Source organism: Rattus rattus, chromosome 2 (assembly GCF_011064425.1).
Source record: "Rattus rattus isolate New Zealand chromosome 2, Rrattus_CSIRO_v1, whole genome shotgun sequence".
NCBI lineage: Eukaryota > Metazoa > Chordata > Mammalia > Rodentia > Muridae > Rattus > Rattus rattus.
In genome coordinates this window covers 7860467-7877236 of record NC_046155.1, presented here as the reverse complement: position 1 = coordinate 7877236, position 16770 = coordinate 7860467, and the positions used below count along the sequence as shown (strand labels likewise).

Here is a 16770-nt window from a genome sequence, read left to right as displayed (position 1 = left end):
TTATTTTTCCTCCTACATGGGTTCCGGGGACTAAGGTCATCAGACGAGGCAGCAAACATTGTCCCCCGCTGAACCATCTTGCTGTTCTCCTTGAGATGATTTTAAAAGATTACAGTTTTAGAGTTTCTGACCCAAGATTGTGCCTGTGTGGCCAGATACATTGCATGTGACAATAGCAGGGAACAAATGGTGAAGCAGACTGCTCACCCTGTGTCCAGGAGGCAGAGTCCAAGTGAGACCACAGTCCACAGCCCCCTTCAGGGTCTCCTTTCCAGTGACAGCAGGCTCTCCACTGATCCCCTCCTTCAAAGTCACCTCCACCTACTGCGCTGCTCTGGAATTCACGCCTCTAACACTTGGAACATTAGAACAGTCAAGGTTTGGCTGAGGCAGGCAGTGTGGGCACAGGGGCATTGTGTGTGGGGAAGGGCTGGCCTTGTTTGAGATGTGGCTGGACATGTGGCTTGTAGCTTTGGCCAGGCTCACCCTCACTGGATTGCTCTTGGTGTTTTCAGCAGAGGTGGCAGTGGCATCTGTCAGTGCAGTGTGTTGGTTTGCCCTCTAACCCTTTTTCTTTTCTATTGAAATCAACTTTTTTCCCCCACATGATATAATTTGTTCATGTTTTCTCCCACTCCTGTTCCTACCAGACCCTTCCCACCTCCCTACTTATCCAAGTATGTTTTGTTTTTTTCCACCTTTTTTATCTTTTATTTTTGAGTTTATAATTAACATTTTTTCCTTTCCTTTCCTCCTCAGCCTGCCCACATACCCCTCCCCATTCTTCAAATTAACCGCCTCTTTTTTAATTGCTAATGTATTTATATGTGTATATAGATCCATAACCTTTCTAAATAAATCCTGTTAAGTCCATATCATGTTGCTTGTATGTTTTCAGGGCTGCCCCTTCGGCACTGAACAGCAGATTGGTGTGCTCCTCCTGGGGAGGACTGCCTCTCCCACTCCCAGTTCCTCCTGGGGAGGACTGCCTCTCCCACTCCCAGCTCTTCCTGGGGAGGACTGCCTCTCCCACTCCCAGTTCCTCCTGGGGAGGACTGCCTCTCCCACTCCCAGCTCTTCCTGGGGAGGACTGCCTCTCCCACTCCCAGTTCCTCCTGGGGAGGACTGCCTCTCCCACTCCCAGCTCCTCCTGGGGAGGTTGCCTCCCCCATTTCCAGTTTTCCTCAGTTGCCTATAGTTCTTTGTGTAGGGTTGAGACCTTGCGGGCTTTTCTTGTCCTCTTTGTTATGTCTTTAGTGCCAGCCTTGTTCAGCTCACATTTGGGTGGTCTTGGTGAGATGTGATGGGGCAGCTTCTGACATTCCTGGGAGACAAACTCCGGATCCTCTGGCTCTCACCATCTTTTCTCTCCTGCAGTGCCCTCTTGAGTCAGCAGGACTGAAGCTTCTAGTTAGGCGTCAGCTCGACTTCTCTGTGTTGGAGGAGATGTGTGGACGTTGTCTTCAGCAGTAGGGCCTTACCGTCAGTTGTAGAGAGCAACCAGTAGATATTTGGGGGCTTCCCTTTGGCCAACGGCTCAACAGGATGTAACCCATTTCTGGCACTTGATGGCACAGGATGTCTAGTTGGAGCACTGTCTCCTCTGTTACTTGGGGACTTCATTTAGATTCCTTTTATATGTAGTATTTTCACAAGTGTCTACAGTTACATTTCAGTATGCTTTCTCAAATGCCCTTTAGTGTTAGTTGTCCCTCCCCATATTTCTTCCTGTACCTTCCTTCCACCTCTGTCCTGTTTAGTTAACCCTACTTCAGTGTCCTCTGTATCTCTTCAGACACTATACTCTTTCCTTTCCGTGGACCCCTGTCCTCTCCCTGGTCCTTTGGTGTGATTCAATGCCAACCTCTGCCAGTATGTGGGCTGTGGCCTGCCTGTTGCATGCCGAAGGCTTAAAACTAACGTCCGCACACAAGTGAGAGCCTGGGTTTCTTTTGGGGTCTGGGTTACTTGACTCAGGATGATTTTTTTTTTTCTAGCTCCATTTACCCATAAATTCATAGTTTCATTTTTTTACCAGCTGAATAATACTCCATTGTGTATAAATGTACCACCTTTTCTTTATGCATTCATCAGTTGATGGGCATCTAGGTTGTTCCCAATTCCAGGCTATTCTGAACAGAGCTGCAGTGGACACGAATGAGCTTGTATCTTTAGTAGTAGGACATAGGATCCTTTGGCTGTGTACTCAAGGGTGTATAGCTCGACCTTTTTCTTTTTTTGAGATGCACCTTCTCTGGGTAGCCATGGCTGTCCTGAAACTTGATGTAAACCAGGCTGTCCTCAAATGCACAGAGATCTACCGTGTGCCTCCTGAGAGCCGGAATTCAAGGTTTACACCACTATGCCTAGGTTGCATAACTGGATCCTGAGGTAGAACTACTTATTTCTGGTTTCTTGAGGTTCTGAGGAATTGCCACATTGATTTCCTTAGTGGCAGCATAAGTTTGTACCTTGTCAGCCTGAATAAGTGGTCCCCTTTCCCTGAGTCCTTGCGAGCTGAGCTGCCATTTGTTTTATTGATTGTGACACTGTGACTGAGGTAGATGAAATCTCAAAGTACTTCTAATTTTCGTTTCCTGGGTGGCTAAAGACGCTGCTTCAGGTATTTCTCAACCGTTTGTAATCCTCTTTTGAGAACTTTTTCCCCCTATTTTTAAATTGGGTTTTGTGTGTGTGTGTGTGTGTGTGTTGTCATTTAGATATTTTAGACACACACATTTCCATTCTGTAGGCTTACTTTGCTGGTAATTGATGGTGCCCTTTCTATATAGAAGCTTTTAAGCTTCAAGAGGCTCTGCTTATTAATTATTGCTTTTAGTGCCCATGCATTTAATTGGGCACTTGCCTACAGTTTGAAAGGATTAGTCCATGAGCATCATGGGGGAGAGTGTGGTGGCGGCAGGGGCAGTCACGGAGAGCTCACATGACCTGCAAGTTGTGGGCAGACTGGCCCTGGCATCGGCTTTTAAAACTTCACAGCCCACCAGAAGCAATGTCCTCCTCCAACAAGGCCACACCCACGCCAGGGCTTTCCCAAACAGTTTAAGTGGAGACCAAATGTTCAAACATAAGAGCTTATGGAGACCATACATGGGCTCATTCAAACCACCGTACTCTAAGTGTCATGGAGTCAGGGAGGTAAGGTGGTGCAGGACTGGGGTGTGGCCGGCCTCGGCAGATGTCTGGAGTGTTAGCTTCTTGTCTCAGGTGCAGCTGCTGTGCTCAGTTGCAGTACTCCTGTGTGCCTGAAGCTTTTCTCTCCGGAGTCTGTGTTTCTCACTCTCTGAAAGCCTCCTGTTTACCCTAAACTTTAGGTCCTTCTGCAGCCTGGCATGGGCTTGTGTGCCAGCCCGTTCTCTATGTCCTGAGTAGCATCTGCCTGAGGGCCCTGTCTTCCCCGCAGGTGCTGAAGGTGGCCATCCTTGCTGAGAAGTATGCAGTGGACTACACTTGGTATGTGGACACCATCCTCAACCTCATCCGCATTGCAGGCGACTATGTGAGCGAAGAGGTGTGGTACCGCGTCATCCAGATTGTCATCAATCGCGATGATGTGCAGGGTTATGCTGCCAAGACGGTGTTTGAGGTATGGTGGGGGAGGGTGGGTACTGTCACGGGGGACAGGTGCCTTGAGGGCACAGACGGGTCTGGGGTGTGGTTGCCTCACCCCCTTGTTTCCATCTGCAGTTCTGCCCTTTTTTGCACCAGTGCCCTCCACCAAGCTGTAGGTTCCTCTCAGTTTAATCTTCAAAACCATACTAGGGCTGAGGCAATTGGGCTGTTAGTGGCCTACTAGCTGTCCTGTGCATAAGGGAAGTCACGTCTGCTTTATCTCAGGAGACTCTAGGGACAGCCATGGACCTTGCTGCTGGGCCCGTTTGCTGTTGGTACTGCAGCAAGCTGTAGGAAGCCAGCGTCTGCCAAGGCTTTAGGGGAGGCTCTCACTGACATAAAAGACACCTTGTAAGGAAGGCCCAGCTGCCTTTGCTGTGGCTTCACTTTGTGTCAGCTGACTTTCCTGTGGCCCAGCTCCTGATGTTCCCCCTTTTGCAGGCATTGCAGGCTCCAGCGTGTCATGAGAACTTGGTCAAAGTGGGCGGCTACATCCTGGGCGAGTTTGGAAACTTGATAGCTGGAGACCCACGATCCAGGTAAAAGACCCCAGGGAACCAGGGGTATGTACTGCACTGGACTGCCCCACTCTCCACACTGCTTTGGCAGCCTGAGGGAGGCGGAGTCCCCTACACTGGGAGCTGGCAGTGTGTCCTCAAGGAGGCTCTGCTTTACATACGGTCCCTGTGAGAGGTGCAGGCTGAGCGCAAGGCAGCACATGGGACAGATGAGATAGTGTGACTCCCCATCTGTGCTCTCTGCCCCTCTTAAGCCCTCTGATCCAGTTCAACCTGCTCCACTCCAAGTTCCACTTGTGCAGCGTCCCCACTCGGGCACTCCTGCTGTCCACCTACATCAAGTTCGTGAACCTCTTTCCAGAGGTAAAGGCTACCATTCAGGACGTGCTGCGCAGTGACAGCCAACTGAAGAACGCAGATGTGGAGCTGCAGCAGCGGGCTGTGGAGTACCTGCGACTGAGTACTGTTGCCAGCACTGATATCCTGGTGCGCTCCTGGCTGGGCTGTTTGGGACTGGGCCACTGGGCTGGTGCTGTGCGCCAGGATGGCCACACCAACCTCTAATCCCTCCAACAGGCAACTGTCCTGGAAGAAATGCCACCCTTCCCTGAGCGTGAGTCCTCCATCTTGGCCAAGCTGAAGAAGAAGAAGGGCCCAAGCACAGTGACTGACCTGGAGGAGACCAAGCGTGAGCGAAGCATCGATGTGAATGGGGGCCCCGAACCCGTTCCAGCCAGCACCAGTGCTGCGGTGGGTCCCTGCCACTGCATACCTGGAGCCCATCAAGGCCCCATACCCCCAGGGTTGGGATTAAGAGGGTGCCTGTGAGACAGCTTATGTTGGGGACTGAGTCCAGTGGAGTCCAGCCGTGGGCATGCAGTCAGGTGTGCCCCTGAGCCTAGGAGCTCCAGGACAGCCTATTCTATGAGACCAGGTTATGGCTTCTAGGGACGAGGCCAACACCTGTGGCTCTCTGTGGTAACTTATTGTGTAAGAGGCCTGGTGTGTGTTCTCCATTGATTTAGAATGGCTTGCCCTTTGTTTCCTGTAATGACTTGGAAACAGACTTCCCCTTTATGTGGCAAAATGCAAGTATTTCTGTGGATGGAAGAATACAACATCTGATGTTCATTGGTGGGAAATGCCACTTGGAGAGCTTCGTTACTGTTTTTCTCCAACTACAGTAGGACTAGGAATGTGGTCTGTAGATGTGGTTCATCAGATGTGGTTGTAGGCTTTTCTGGTGGTCAGCCTCTGTGGCCCTGTCCCATTTGGGGGAACTATCTGAGAAAAGACATCTGTGTTGTTGCCCCTGAAAGAGTTATGTAGCCACATGAGCGGGCCCAGGAGCTCACTTTGTCCCCAGCATCCCCTTCCCTCTCTGTGTTGTCCAGCAGTAGCAGCAATTAGGCTTCTTGCTGGCCTGAGGCCTGGCAGGCTGTCACTCACACTTGTGGCCCTCGCATGGCAAGACTTTGGGTATGTCATTTGTTTGAAGTAATACTCATACACATCATCACATACCTGTACGTGCACTTAGAAAAAACACAGCATATTACAGCCATTTCACACCTATTTCCACACACTTGAGCATTCTTTGCTGAAGCTCAGTTCGAGGCCTGGTCCTGTTGGAAGGAGTTCTGTAGCTGCGTCAGACCATTGCTACCTGTGTGCAGGGTATTTGCAGCCACTGAGCACGTGCTCTGTACATGATGTGCTGTATTAGAATGGATTTGGGATCAAATTTCACGATGTTTGCCTTTGTGAACAGCCAGTAGGATGTCTAAAAGTCATTCACAGTGACTCTTGAAGGCAGGGTCTCGTGTCAGCAGCAGCCAGCATTTATAGACTAGCTGGGGAGTGCTGTGGACTGCACACAAGTGTGTATGTCAGCTGTGGTGTGACTTACCTTTGGGTAACTCAGGTCTGGGAGTGAATGTGGGGTGACAAGCTGTGCCCTTGTCCTTTGTGATGCTGTGACTTTAAGGGCTGTTTGAGACAGGGTTTCTCTTTTGCCCTGGCCATCCTGGAACTCTCTATATAGACCAGGCTTTGAACTGAGAGATCCTCCCCTGCCTCTGCCTTCAGAATGCTAGGACTAAAGGTGTGTGCCACCACCACCTGGCTTTAAGGACTCTTTCCTTGTGCTTTTGCCTAGACTGAAAAGCAAGGGTTTTTGTAAGAGGCGTGTGTGCTTATCTATCTGCCTCCTTTCATAATTGCACTGGATTTAATCCCGAGCCAAAAAGGCATCTGAGCAAGTTGCTTGCTTACCTTTGCATCTTTTTTCTTTTTTGAATCTTAACAGTTTTATTAATTAAATTTGTTCTTTGATAATTTCATGTGTATAATATATACCGAGTACTCTCCTTCCACTTTCTTACCCCGCTTCCGCCCTTGTACACACCTTCCTTTCTACACACTTCTTTCTTTCATTCCTGTCAACAGTCAGTCATGGATGAGGGGAGGATTGACAGGGCTCTAAGCCTCACCGATGAACTCTTGGCTACTGATAGGTGCTGGGAGAGGTGGAGTCATTGTCTTCATTGTACATCACTGCTGAGCCCACCAGGCTCCAATAGATGACTCCAAATCCAGGATTAAACAGATGGCCCATGCTAATCTCTTAAACCAAGTCTTCATAGTGTAGCCTGATTTACTATGCAGCCCAGGCTAGCCTAGAACTTGCTATATATAGCAGAGGATAACTTACAACTCTCTGTTCTCCTGTTTCTACCATGTGCAAACTTTATTCTTTTTGAATAGTTGAAAGTAATGTGCATAGACCTACTTCTTAAGCCATACCTTTTTTTTTTTTTTTTTGAACTTTGTTTTTGTTCATATAGCCATTTGTGGAGAAAATGCAGGCGATTTTCTAGCTGTGTAAAATTATGGTGGAATTCTGAGTGTCTTCATCTGAACTCAGGGGTAGGCTCACTTTGTAGGCGGGTAACCAACAGCTCTCACTTGCTGCTCTGCAGTCTCTGGATTGCTCCCCTCTCCTCTCCCAGTACCTGACCTTGGAGTAGACCCAGGGCTCTGTGGGGTTCAGGCGTCCGACTGCCTATGCTGACGCTCCCTTTCTTCTCTTCCAGTCCACACCTTCTCCATCAGCAGACCTGCTGGGTCTGGGGGCCGTTCCCCCTGCTCCCACAGGGCCCCCTCCCACCTCTGGCGGTGGGTTACTGGTGGACGTGTTCTCAGACTCAGCTTCTGCAGTCGCACCTCTTGCACCCGGCTCTGAAGACAACTTTGCCAGGTATCCTAGTTTCTGAGTACTGCCTGGGAGCTGGGGTGGGAGCTGTACCTCACTGGTGGTGTGCCTAATCCCTAGCACCTAATGGACAGTATTAGGCCTAGTGTTCTTCAGACAGAGACCATGTGGGCAGCTGTGCTTTGTTTCAGAGTTTATGGCACATCTATTTCTTCTCTTTGGAATGTTTGGTAAATACTCTGAGCTTGTTTCTTCTTTCCCACTTACCGCCTCCCACCTACTCCCGCCTCCCATGTGCTTTCAGCTCTGTCAGTCTTTTTTCTTTGTCTGCCTATGGCATCTGCCATCTTTAAGGAAACCCCCTCAGCTCTGGGTATGGATAGCTACCTTCTTACCACTGTCTCAGGCGCATACTGACCCCATAGATGTCCTCTGCTTACATGCTCCTTGTCCAGCTACTTAAAGGTTTGGGATCACTTTTCCTTCTCCTTTGGCTGATTTTGCTGCTTCCCTGCTGCTCCCTACCCTGCTTTTGTTCGGGTCCATGGGTGGTGTGGGGCTCCTCACTTGTACCCTCCAGTGGCAGTGCGTTTCTGTCTGGGGAAGATTAGAATGCATCATAGGATGGTCTTGCTTCCTGCCTGGAGATGATAGCAGCATTCTTGTGATCTCAGGGTGTCCATTTCCTCATATTCATTTTGCACATGATCCTTCCTTCCTGTTAGGAAATGTGTGTTTGGAGTGTGTATTAGGGGCAAAGCTGCCTCTGTGGGCTGTAAACAGGCTTCTGATAGCTGGAGAGTACTGACTTGGTGTTTGACAACTCTGGAAAACCCAGCTTCCCAAGCCCTTGTTGCAGAGGCAATGTGGGGTCCAGCCAGTTACCCTTTTTGACAGGGTCTGCATCCAGAAATACCTTATTATTCTTGCTCTGTTGTCATTTCTCCATGACAGCCATAGGCCCTGGATCAGCTCCTCCCTGCTGTCCTGTGAAGATTGGGGGTGGGGAATGTGGGTGGATGTCATCTGCAGACAGAGTCTTCCTCTGTTGGTCTAAGCTTCCCAGCTCCAGGAGGTCATGCACCTTTACCTTTTCCCTATCTTGGCCTGCTGGCCTGGTCCTCTCTGAAGGTTCTCAGTCAGTTCTTTAGGGCATGAGCCTGTGCAGAGATTTGCCTGTCTTGGTTTTGCCAGGCCTATCACTTGATGTTTACTTGGTACATTGTGGAAGACCCTGTTGCTTTGGTCAGTGCAGCAGGTACAAGGGAAGTTGAATCCTCCGTAAGCCTGCCATGACTGTTGTTCACCTCTGAGGTACCTGGGGTCAAAGTACAGTTGAAGGGACCTTTTGGAAGCAGCCAGCCATACAAGGATGGTAGGGGCTTCTCTGTCATGTGGATAGTAGATTGGTACCAGACCCAAGGGCATAACTCCACAACCTCTGCTTAAGTTCCTCGAGTAGCATCCAAGCTGGGCCTGGGTAGAAGGCTGGCCCAGTTGGGGAGGTGGGGGCATCCTGAGCTCAGCCACTTCCTATGAGGTAACAGTCATCCCATGCGTGTTGTTACGTGTTCTCAGAAGTGTTGGGGAAATGGTCTTATGCACTGTGTTTTATTTGGGAGATCTCAAGCATATCCAGAGCTGGGCAGATAGCTGTTGAGTTGTGACCTGGGTGACTTGAAAGCTGGAGGTGTCTGGTGTGCTCACAGGAGACTCTGTCTCTATTCCTCTAGTGGACATTGTGCAGAGTGTGGCCACCAAAACTCCCTCTGTCCTGAGTGCACAGGCACAATGTGATTGATAGCTTCCCTGTCTGTTGTGATCGATAGCAACAGCTCTTTCCGCCTAGCGCTGACAGCTGTGGAAAAGTTGATTGAGTTGGTTGGTGTATGATCTAGGGCAGAGGTCATTCACCTTGGTTCCTGAGTCTGCTCAGGTAGCCATTGAGACCTTTAGGTGTGTGACCACATTCGACTGTCCCGGGCATAGAGGAGGTCCAGCTGCACCTTGTGCATTCCACCCATCCCTAGCCTCTTCAACTCCAGACCTCCCTGGGTGACTAGTCAGGAGACACCATCTGTTTCTCAGAGGTACCTGAGGAGGCTTGCCACAGGCCCCTGGCTCTGGCTCTAGCTCTGTGGACCATGGTAAGGTCCTAGAAGCTTTTCCATGTCGTCTTTCCCTGTCTCCACAGAAGTATTTTAGCTCAAAAATACTTTAAGCCCTTTCTAAAACAGATTCTTCTACTTCCTGTGTGTGGCTCTGAGTGACCCTTCACTCCTTTCTCCTAGGTTTGTTTGTAAAAACAATGGTGTGTTGTTTGAAAACCAGCTGCTTCAAATTGGACTGAAGTCAGAATTTCGGCAGAATTTAGGTATGTGTTCCATTTTACTTAATGAAAATTTCTTTAGAAATTATTGGAAATAGCCAAGCATGGTCACACACATCTGTAATCTCAGCATTTGGAGGCAGAGACAGGAGAATGGAGAGTTTGAGGGCACTCTGTACCAAATGGTGTTCCAGGCAAGCCTAGGTTACATAGTGAGGCCTCCCCCAACCAAAACCTTTTTCTTAAAAAGCCAGGGGTGGTGCCTCCATCTCTAGATCCATCCCTTGGGAGACCGAGGTGGAGGATTGGTGTGACTTCCAGGTCCGCCTTGGCAATAGGTAGTGTAAGATCCTGTCTCAAAACACCCAAAAAGACTGACAACTAGCACGGAAGATTGGGTTGTGGGGTAAACAATTACTAAGCCATGACCCTGGCATGACTAAATGCTCTATTTTAGGTTATATGTACTTTATCCCAGTTGAAAGGGGAGACAGTTTTCTTGAGTGTCAAAAGAAAAAAACATTTTGCCTACCAAACTATGGGAGCTGCTACTCAGGTGGGCTTGAAGGCTCTGAAAGGCAGTGGGAGTGTGGAAACTGAGCGCACATGGCTGCCACGCGGGAGCTGTGGGATGCTGAGGACCAGTAGTGTCTGAGAGATGCCGGGATGATGGGAATGCGTCCCGTGCATGGTCTGACTAAGGCTTTACCCCTTGCCATGGTAACTTCACCAGGTTTGGTTGACAGAGGAAGCTAAACTGCTCTTTTCCAGAACCTCTGGTGTTGTTTTTCTGAACTCTAAGGACGTACGTGTCAATAGGATCTGCCGACTGACACAGGGAGCATGTCCTGGTTGATTACTGTCAGAGCATGGCATGTTTGAAGGACAGTCCTAGCTGTTAGAATCAGCAGGCAGGCTGGCTGATAGACTCAGGCAGAAGCTATGAGTGTCTAGGTGCCTACCATGGTGTGCAGGCTGGTTCTCAAAATGCCCTCGAGGGCTGTTTATGGTCCTGCCCTCGAGGGACCATACATGGGAACTACAGAAGAAGGAGGCTCTAGGGCAGATGTGAGAGACTGAAGAGACGACATCCCCATTTCTAATCTTGCCATGCCTTTATTTGTCTAGTTGACTTTAGTTTTATGTTTGAAACAGGTTCTTATGTAGCCCAGGCTGTCGTCAAATGTACTGTGTAACCGCGGCTGGTCTTGAACTCCTAATTTTTCTGCTTCTACCTCTCAAGTGGTGGGATTACAGATGAATGCTACTGTGCCCACCTGCTGTACTACTTTTAAACTAGAAACTTGGTGTGATGGCTCTGTGAATAGTCCTAACATTTAGGAGGCTGAGATGGGGGGGACTGTCATGAGTTCAGGGCTAGTCAGGAAGCTCTAGGCCAGAGTAAGCTACAGAGAGAAACCAAACAACTGTTTAAACAAAAATAAAACAAACAAAAAAATTAGAAAAAGTTCTTTTCAACTTTAGCAATAGTCATAGCTCACAATAAGTAATTGTAGCTGAGATTTCAGGGATCACTTTGACTGTTCATGCTAAGTGTGGCATACTTTGTATAAACCACCTCTGTTTCCTCCTAGGTCGAATGTTCATATTTTATGGTAACAAGACCTCCACGCAGTTCCTAAACTTCACTCCAACACTAATCTGTGCTGACGACCTTCAGACTAATATCCTTGCTTACCTCTAGGCTCTCAGACAGACAGACAACAATGGGGTTAGAGGAAATTTCGAGGGGGATGCGTTTGTTAAAATGGCATTTTTTCCTAGTATCTAGGACAAAGCATGGGCCTACCCTTTGAGTTGACCTGATTCGACTGGAGAAATGGCTCAGTGGTTGAGAGCACTGACTGCTCTTGCAGAGGTCCTGAGTTCAAATCCCAGCAACCACATGGTGACTCACAGCCATCTGTAATGAGATCTGATGCTGTCGTCTGGTGTGTCTGAGGACAGCTACAGTGTACATATATATAATAAATAAATACATCTTTAAAAAAAGGGGTTGGGGATTTGGCTCAGCGGTAGAGCGCTTGCCTAGCAAACGCAAGGCCCTGGGTTCGGTCTCCAGCTCTGAAAAAGAGAAAAAAAAAAAAGAGTTGACCTGATGGTGCATCAGACGCCACCCACACCTCTGTCACTCTTTGTTTGCTTGTTTTGTTCTCCTGTGATCTCAGTAAGTCCTTTGCCCTGTGAAATCCCCCACAAGGAGCTGTGGCCAGAGGCAGAGTGATCCTGTGGTAACTAGCTAGTGTGGTACATCTCAAGCCCACTGGTGTCGTGTGCGTGGGTAGCCTCTGCTCGGGCAGAGGATGGATCCATGTGACCCATCATGAATGGTCTGGTACGTTGGGTTCTTTCAGTTGAGGACTGTCAGAGAGGATGGCTGGCGTCTGCGGACAGTGACCAGGGATGCACTGTACCCTGCTCATAGTGTGTAGAGCAATGAGTGTCGTCTTTGTAGCAGATCTGTGTTCATTTGGAGATGATCTATTTAAACGGAGCCATTTGGAAACAAGTAAGAAACACAGATGTGGTGTTTAGGGCTGTGTCTCAGTGGAAGCACTCGCACCTATAAGCAGGAACCTGGCAACATCTCCAACAGCCCCTGCTGTGCACACAAACTCCCTTTCATGCAGCTCCTTTCCCTGGCTCCATGGGGTCATGAGCTGTGGGCACAGGATGCCACAGAGAGTGCAGAGGGAAGCAGAGGCTGCCTGTGACCAGCCATGGCTGCATGGGCCCTGGATGCAAAGGTGAGAGAGCCGAGAGGTTCCTGTCTATTTTGCAGTCTCTGGCTTCCGTAAGTTCAGAGCTGAACTAATCTGTAATGTGCCTTTCAGTTAATTAGCAGGCATGGCTTCTGCTGAGCACTTTTAGTTCAGAGCTTGGTTCTGCAGTGCTAAGTATGCAGCTAGTGTACAAATTCTAAGGTCTTAGGGGTAAGGTCTGGCCAGATACATTTGGCTGTAGGTAGTCTGGGCCGTTGGGACCTATTGAATGATGGAAGGGCAAGCTGGTAGTAGCGCTGGACCTTGATTTCCTTTAGCTGTTGGCAGGTCGATGAGTAGGAGCCTCTGCTGCCTTCTGTGGTGGGCTGGCTGGACTGGGCCCACTCTTCCTGTCTGCCTGTATTCCTTAATGCACTCACATCTGAACCTACAGACTAAGCCCGTGGACCCAACTGTGGATGGGGGCGCACAGGTGCAACAGGTGGTCAACATTGAGTGTATATCTGATTTCACAGAGGCACCTGTCCTCAACATCCAGTTCAGGTGAGTGGTGTGTGCCTCCTGTGTCCTTTTGCAGCCAGTGTGCTTCTCTTCAGCGTTAGTGCTGTGTCACTGTGCATATGTGCAGAGTAGTGCCAGGCCTGGAAATCTAGACCATGGAGCATGTGGAGAGGGGAGCTGGTTTCTGTGACCATGGCATGGTGCCACAGGGTGTGAGTCTCCTTTATGGTCTGTGGAGCTAGGCTATTTCTGACCCAGATGATTTTGTGGTGAGAAATGGAAGGGCTTGCCCCCCTGGGAGTCTGAGAGCCACTCTCCATGCTGCCTGTTGAGGCTGGCTTAAGAGGAGAGTTTGCAGGTAAAGGTGGTGACTGGTTTGGAGGCAGATATCTGGACCGTAGTATGTAGCCTCCTTTCCTTTTTTAGTGACCACAGTAGGGTGGATGGGATCATGGTTCCTTCTTGAGGAGCTACAAGGCTAATTGATTTGATAGAAGTTCTGCTTAGGTTTGTCCTGGGTCTTTGTTTGTCAAAGGAACAGGACTGAAGGGAACTGGTCACTGACACTTCACACAAAGCAGTGGTTTGGTCCCCTGATCACCTGTGAGTGGGGGGTAGATGGAGAATGTGGCTTAGCCCCTCCAGGAGTAATACTGCTGGTATGCAGTCTTTGTGGTTATTATTGGGGTGGGTAGCCACATGGCCATTTTCTAAGCCCAGAAGATTCACCAACTAAGACATTCTGGTTCTGTGTTTGTTCTCCATAACATGACTCTGTTGTTATAGGTATGGTGGTACCTTCCAGAATGTGTCTGTTAAGCTTCCCATCACTCTCAACAAATTTTTCCAGCCCACAGAAATGGCTTCTCAGGATTTCTTTCAACGTTGGAAGCAGTTGAGCAAGTAAGAGGAGTGAACTATGGGTGGAGAGGGGAATGGGGATGCTGTCTGTGGAAAGGATGCTGTGTGGGTTTCAGCATAGCTTTTAGTACTAACATTCTGTTCTTTTAGTCCACAGCAAGAAGTGCAGAATATCTTCAAAGCAAAGCATCCGATGGACACAGAAATCACTAAAGCGAAGGTAGAATGCTGGTAGGGTGCCGTCTGGCAATGTCCCCGAGGCCAGTGCTGGGGCCAGTGAGTCTTGACCTGCCTGTTCATTCTCTGTAGATTATTGGATTTGGTTCTGCGCTCCTGGAAGAAGTTGATCCAAACCCTGCAAATTTTGTGGGTGCTGGCATAATACATACCAAAACCACCCAGATCGGCTGCTTGTTGCGCCTGGAGCCAAACCTGCAAGCTCAGGTGAGGGCTTTGCAACAGGAGGATGGGTATGCTTGTGTCGCTGTTTATTTCAGTGTGGTTTATTTATAGATATACTCAGATACTAAGTGTTGTTGGTCATGGTGACAGTGCAGACATTTAGACAGCTCCTGGCCAGTGGAGCACATCATGTTTCTATCTCCTCACCGAAGGCCCGATGTGCTACCACAGTGCCTACCCCTGAGCTCTGTCTAAGCAGCGCTCCCAGTGCTGTCTCGTTCTGTGTCCCTTTCTGGAAGTGTTGGACATTTGCCGCTTGTGTCAGCAGTATTCCTCTAGAGACCCCACTCTGTGTGCTCTGTTCTGAGCATGGATACTTTTCACAGCACTGGTGGTTTGGGAGTATAGTGGTCAGCTCACAGGGTGGTACATAGTTAACTTGATGAGAAGCTGCCAAGCTGGTTGTGTATGCCTGTAATCTTAGTACTCAGGAAGAGAGGGCAGGAAGAGTGCCCAGGCTACACAGTTAGACTGTGTCTTAGTGCCCGGGCTGCAAACACCAGCTTTCGTTAGACTTTTCACTGGTGAAACAGTGGTGCTTTGGGGGGGACTGCTGTGAGTGGTGAGGCCTGGGCTACAAAAGTACTGCTAAGATCAGCCTGGGCTCAGTGCCCACTCACCCTGCTGCTCTCTCTTTCAGATGTACAGACTCACCTTGCGTACCAGCAAAGACACCGTCTCTCAGAGACTATGTGAATTGCTGTCGGAACAGTTCTAATCCACAGACCAGAAGATCAGGCTCTTTGTTTGTGCGTCTCTCTCGTCTCTCTCGTTTGTCTTTGTACCACACTGCAGATAAACACCCCTTGTCTGAAAACTGCCATTCAAGGCACCTCCAGTCCTACACCTACAGCCAGCCCCTGGGTGTGGAGGGAATGCAGGACACAGTTTGAGAAGGGCTGCAGCAGGCCTGCCCCGTCAAAGAAGGGTGCCTGGGCCTGGGAAATCAAGGCAGTCCTGTGGTTCAACCTACAAATTAAAGGGAAATTAGAAATTTGAACGAAAGTGGAAATTTTGTTCAAATTTTATTAAAATGCCACTGGTTCAATCTCAGAATCCAGAAATAGCGCCATGTGCTTATAGGGTTAACACAGGGCTGTGTGACCATGCTGGATGGTGAGGGCAGTGGCTTAGAGGTGTGTGTGACCTCAAGGACCGGGCAGTGTCCATGGAGTTTGCTGCAGAACTGCCTGACGGTGCTGAAGTGCTTGTGTTTATAAGTGTTGGCAAACTCCATGCTCACTCGTGGCAGGGCCCTGTGCCTAACAAGCCAGTGTTCTTGAAGGGACAGACTGAACATTTCACCACTTTTTTGAGATCCTAGGTTTGCAGCATAGTGGGCAAAGGGCTTCCTCTTGACTTTGGAAGACATGGATGTCACCCATCTTTTGTTTTTATGAATGTACTGTCCCTATGGTACCTTCTGGGGACCTGAAGGCTATGTGGGTGGGGTGATGAGGTAATGACTGTGAGACACGCTTCTCTCCAGAGGGTCTTGGTTGGTGCCCAGTGCTTTATCCTCACTTCTGTGAAGCCCTTGTGGTTGGGTGGGAAAGAGAGACCTAAATGTGGCAATGGAGTGACAGGCTGGAGCGAGAATGGCAGCCCAGGCAGGTGCTGCACTAAGGATGCACTGGGCTTCCTAGCTCACGGGCCAGTTAACCCTTTGTGGGCATTGGACTGTATGTACAGCCCATCAGGGGAAGAGCATAGGCCACATCAGCAGCTCAGGCTTGGGACCTTGCACTCTGTCTTGAGGTGATACTGCTACAGACTCAGCTATACAGGGTCAGCTGTACTTACACAGCAGTGTTGATGTCCCTTGCCCACTGCAGCACTAGGTATGGTCACTTAAATGAGGATGTTTTTTGCCTCAGCCTCAGGCTGCTAGCCTGTCATGGTGGGTTTGAGGGCTGCAGCAGGGCTCCAACCTACTCAAGCTCCCGTAGCCCCACTCTGTACAGCCCAGGCAGTTAGTTTCAGAACAACCAACACCTGTGTGCTGATCATTGTGTTCCACGAAGCCCTTGGTCTGCCTGTCATGTTGTGACCCACGCCTGCCATGGCACAGGCTTATCCCAGATGGATGATCTAGCTGTGGTCACAGTGAGCCTCCGAAGTCCCTTGCTCTAGTAGCTGGACAGTGTGGCTGTCCATTATGTGCAGTCCACGCACTATTGCATGGACCGTGTGGATAGCTCAACCTGTGTACCATGTGCTGCCCAGTGATGGTGTCTCGATCAGTAACGTCCCAGCACACGGAAGCTGCTGGGGCATAGGCCCGCCCTCCATGACTACCGGGCCTCCATTAGTCCAGTGTGCTTGTTCTCAGAGAAAAAAAAAATAAACGCTAGGACAGGAAACTGGAACATGTGTGTGGTTTTTGTGGGGAGTGTCCTGGATAGCCTTGAGACCATTCCTTGAGGAATTGAGTACAACTTAGAGCAAAGACCCTCTCAATTGAGGGGTAACTCAGGAAGTGACTTTCCTGACGCTGATGCTGAGTGT

The 16770-nt window shown here is 49.4% G+C and overlaps 1 protein-coding gene across 2 annotated transcripts in view; it reads left to right on the top strand.

Moving 5' to 3' along the window:
- Ap2a2 (adaptor related protein complex 2 subunit alpha 2) overlaps positions 1–16625 on the top strand; it is a 72940-nt gene extending 56315 nt beyond the window's left edge. For both annotated transcript variants that reach the window (XM_032891424.1, XM_032891423.1), the window contains exons 11-22: positions 3425–3607; positions 4075–4172; positions 4406–4637; positions 4728–4901; positions 7247–7410; positions 9657–9739; positions 11290–11379; positions 12858–12981; positions 13726–13842; positions 13951–14020; positions 14110–14244; positions 14903–16625. In XM_032891424.1, coding sequence (XP_032747315.1) covers positions 3425–3607; positions 4075–4172; positions 4406–4637; positions 4728–4901; positions 7247–7410; positions 9657–9739; positions 11290–11379; positions 12858–12981; positions 13726–13842; positions 13951–14020; positions 14110–14244; positions 14903–14980 — 1548 coding nt within the window. In that variant the 3' untranslated portion in view covers positions 14981–16625. The remainder of the gene's footprint in view (positions 1–3424; positions 3608–4074; positions 4173–4405; positions 4638–4727; positions 4902–7246; positions 7411–9656; positions 9740–11289; positions 11380–12857; positions 12982–13725; positions 13843–13950; positions 14021–14109; positions 14245–14902) is intronic.
- Positions 16626–16770: the final 145 nt, after the last annotated feature.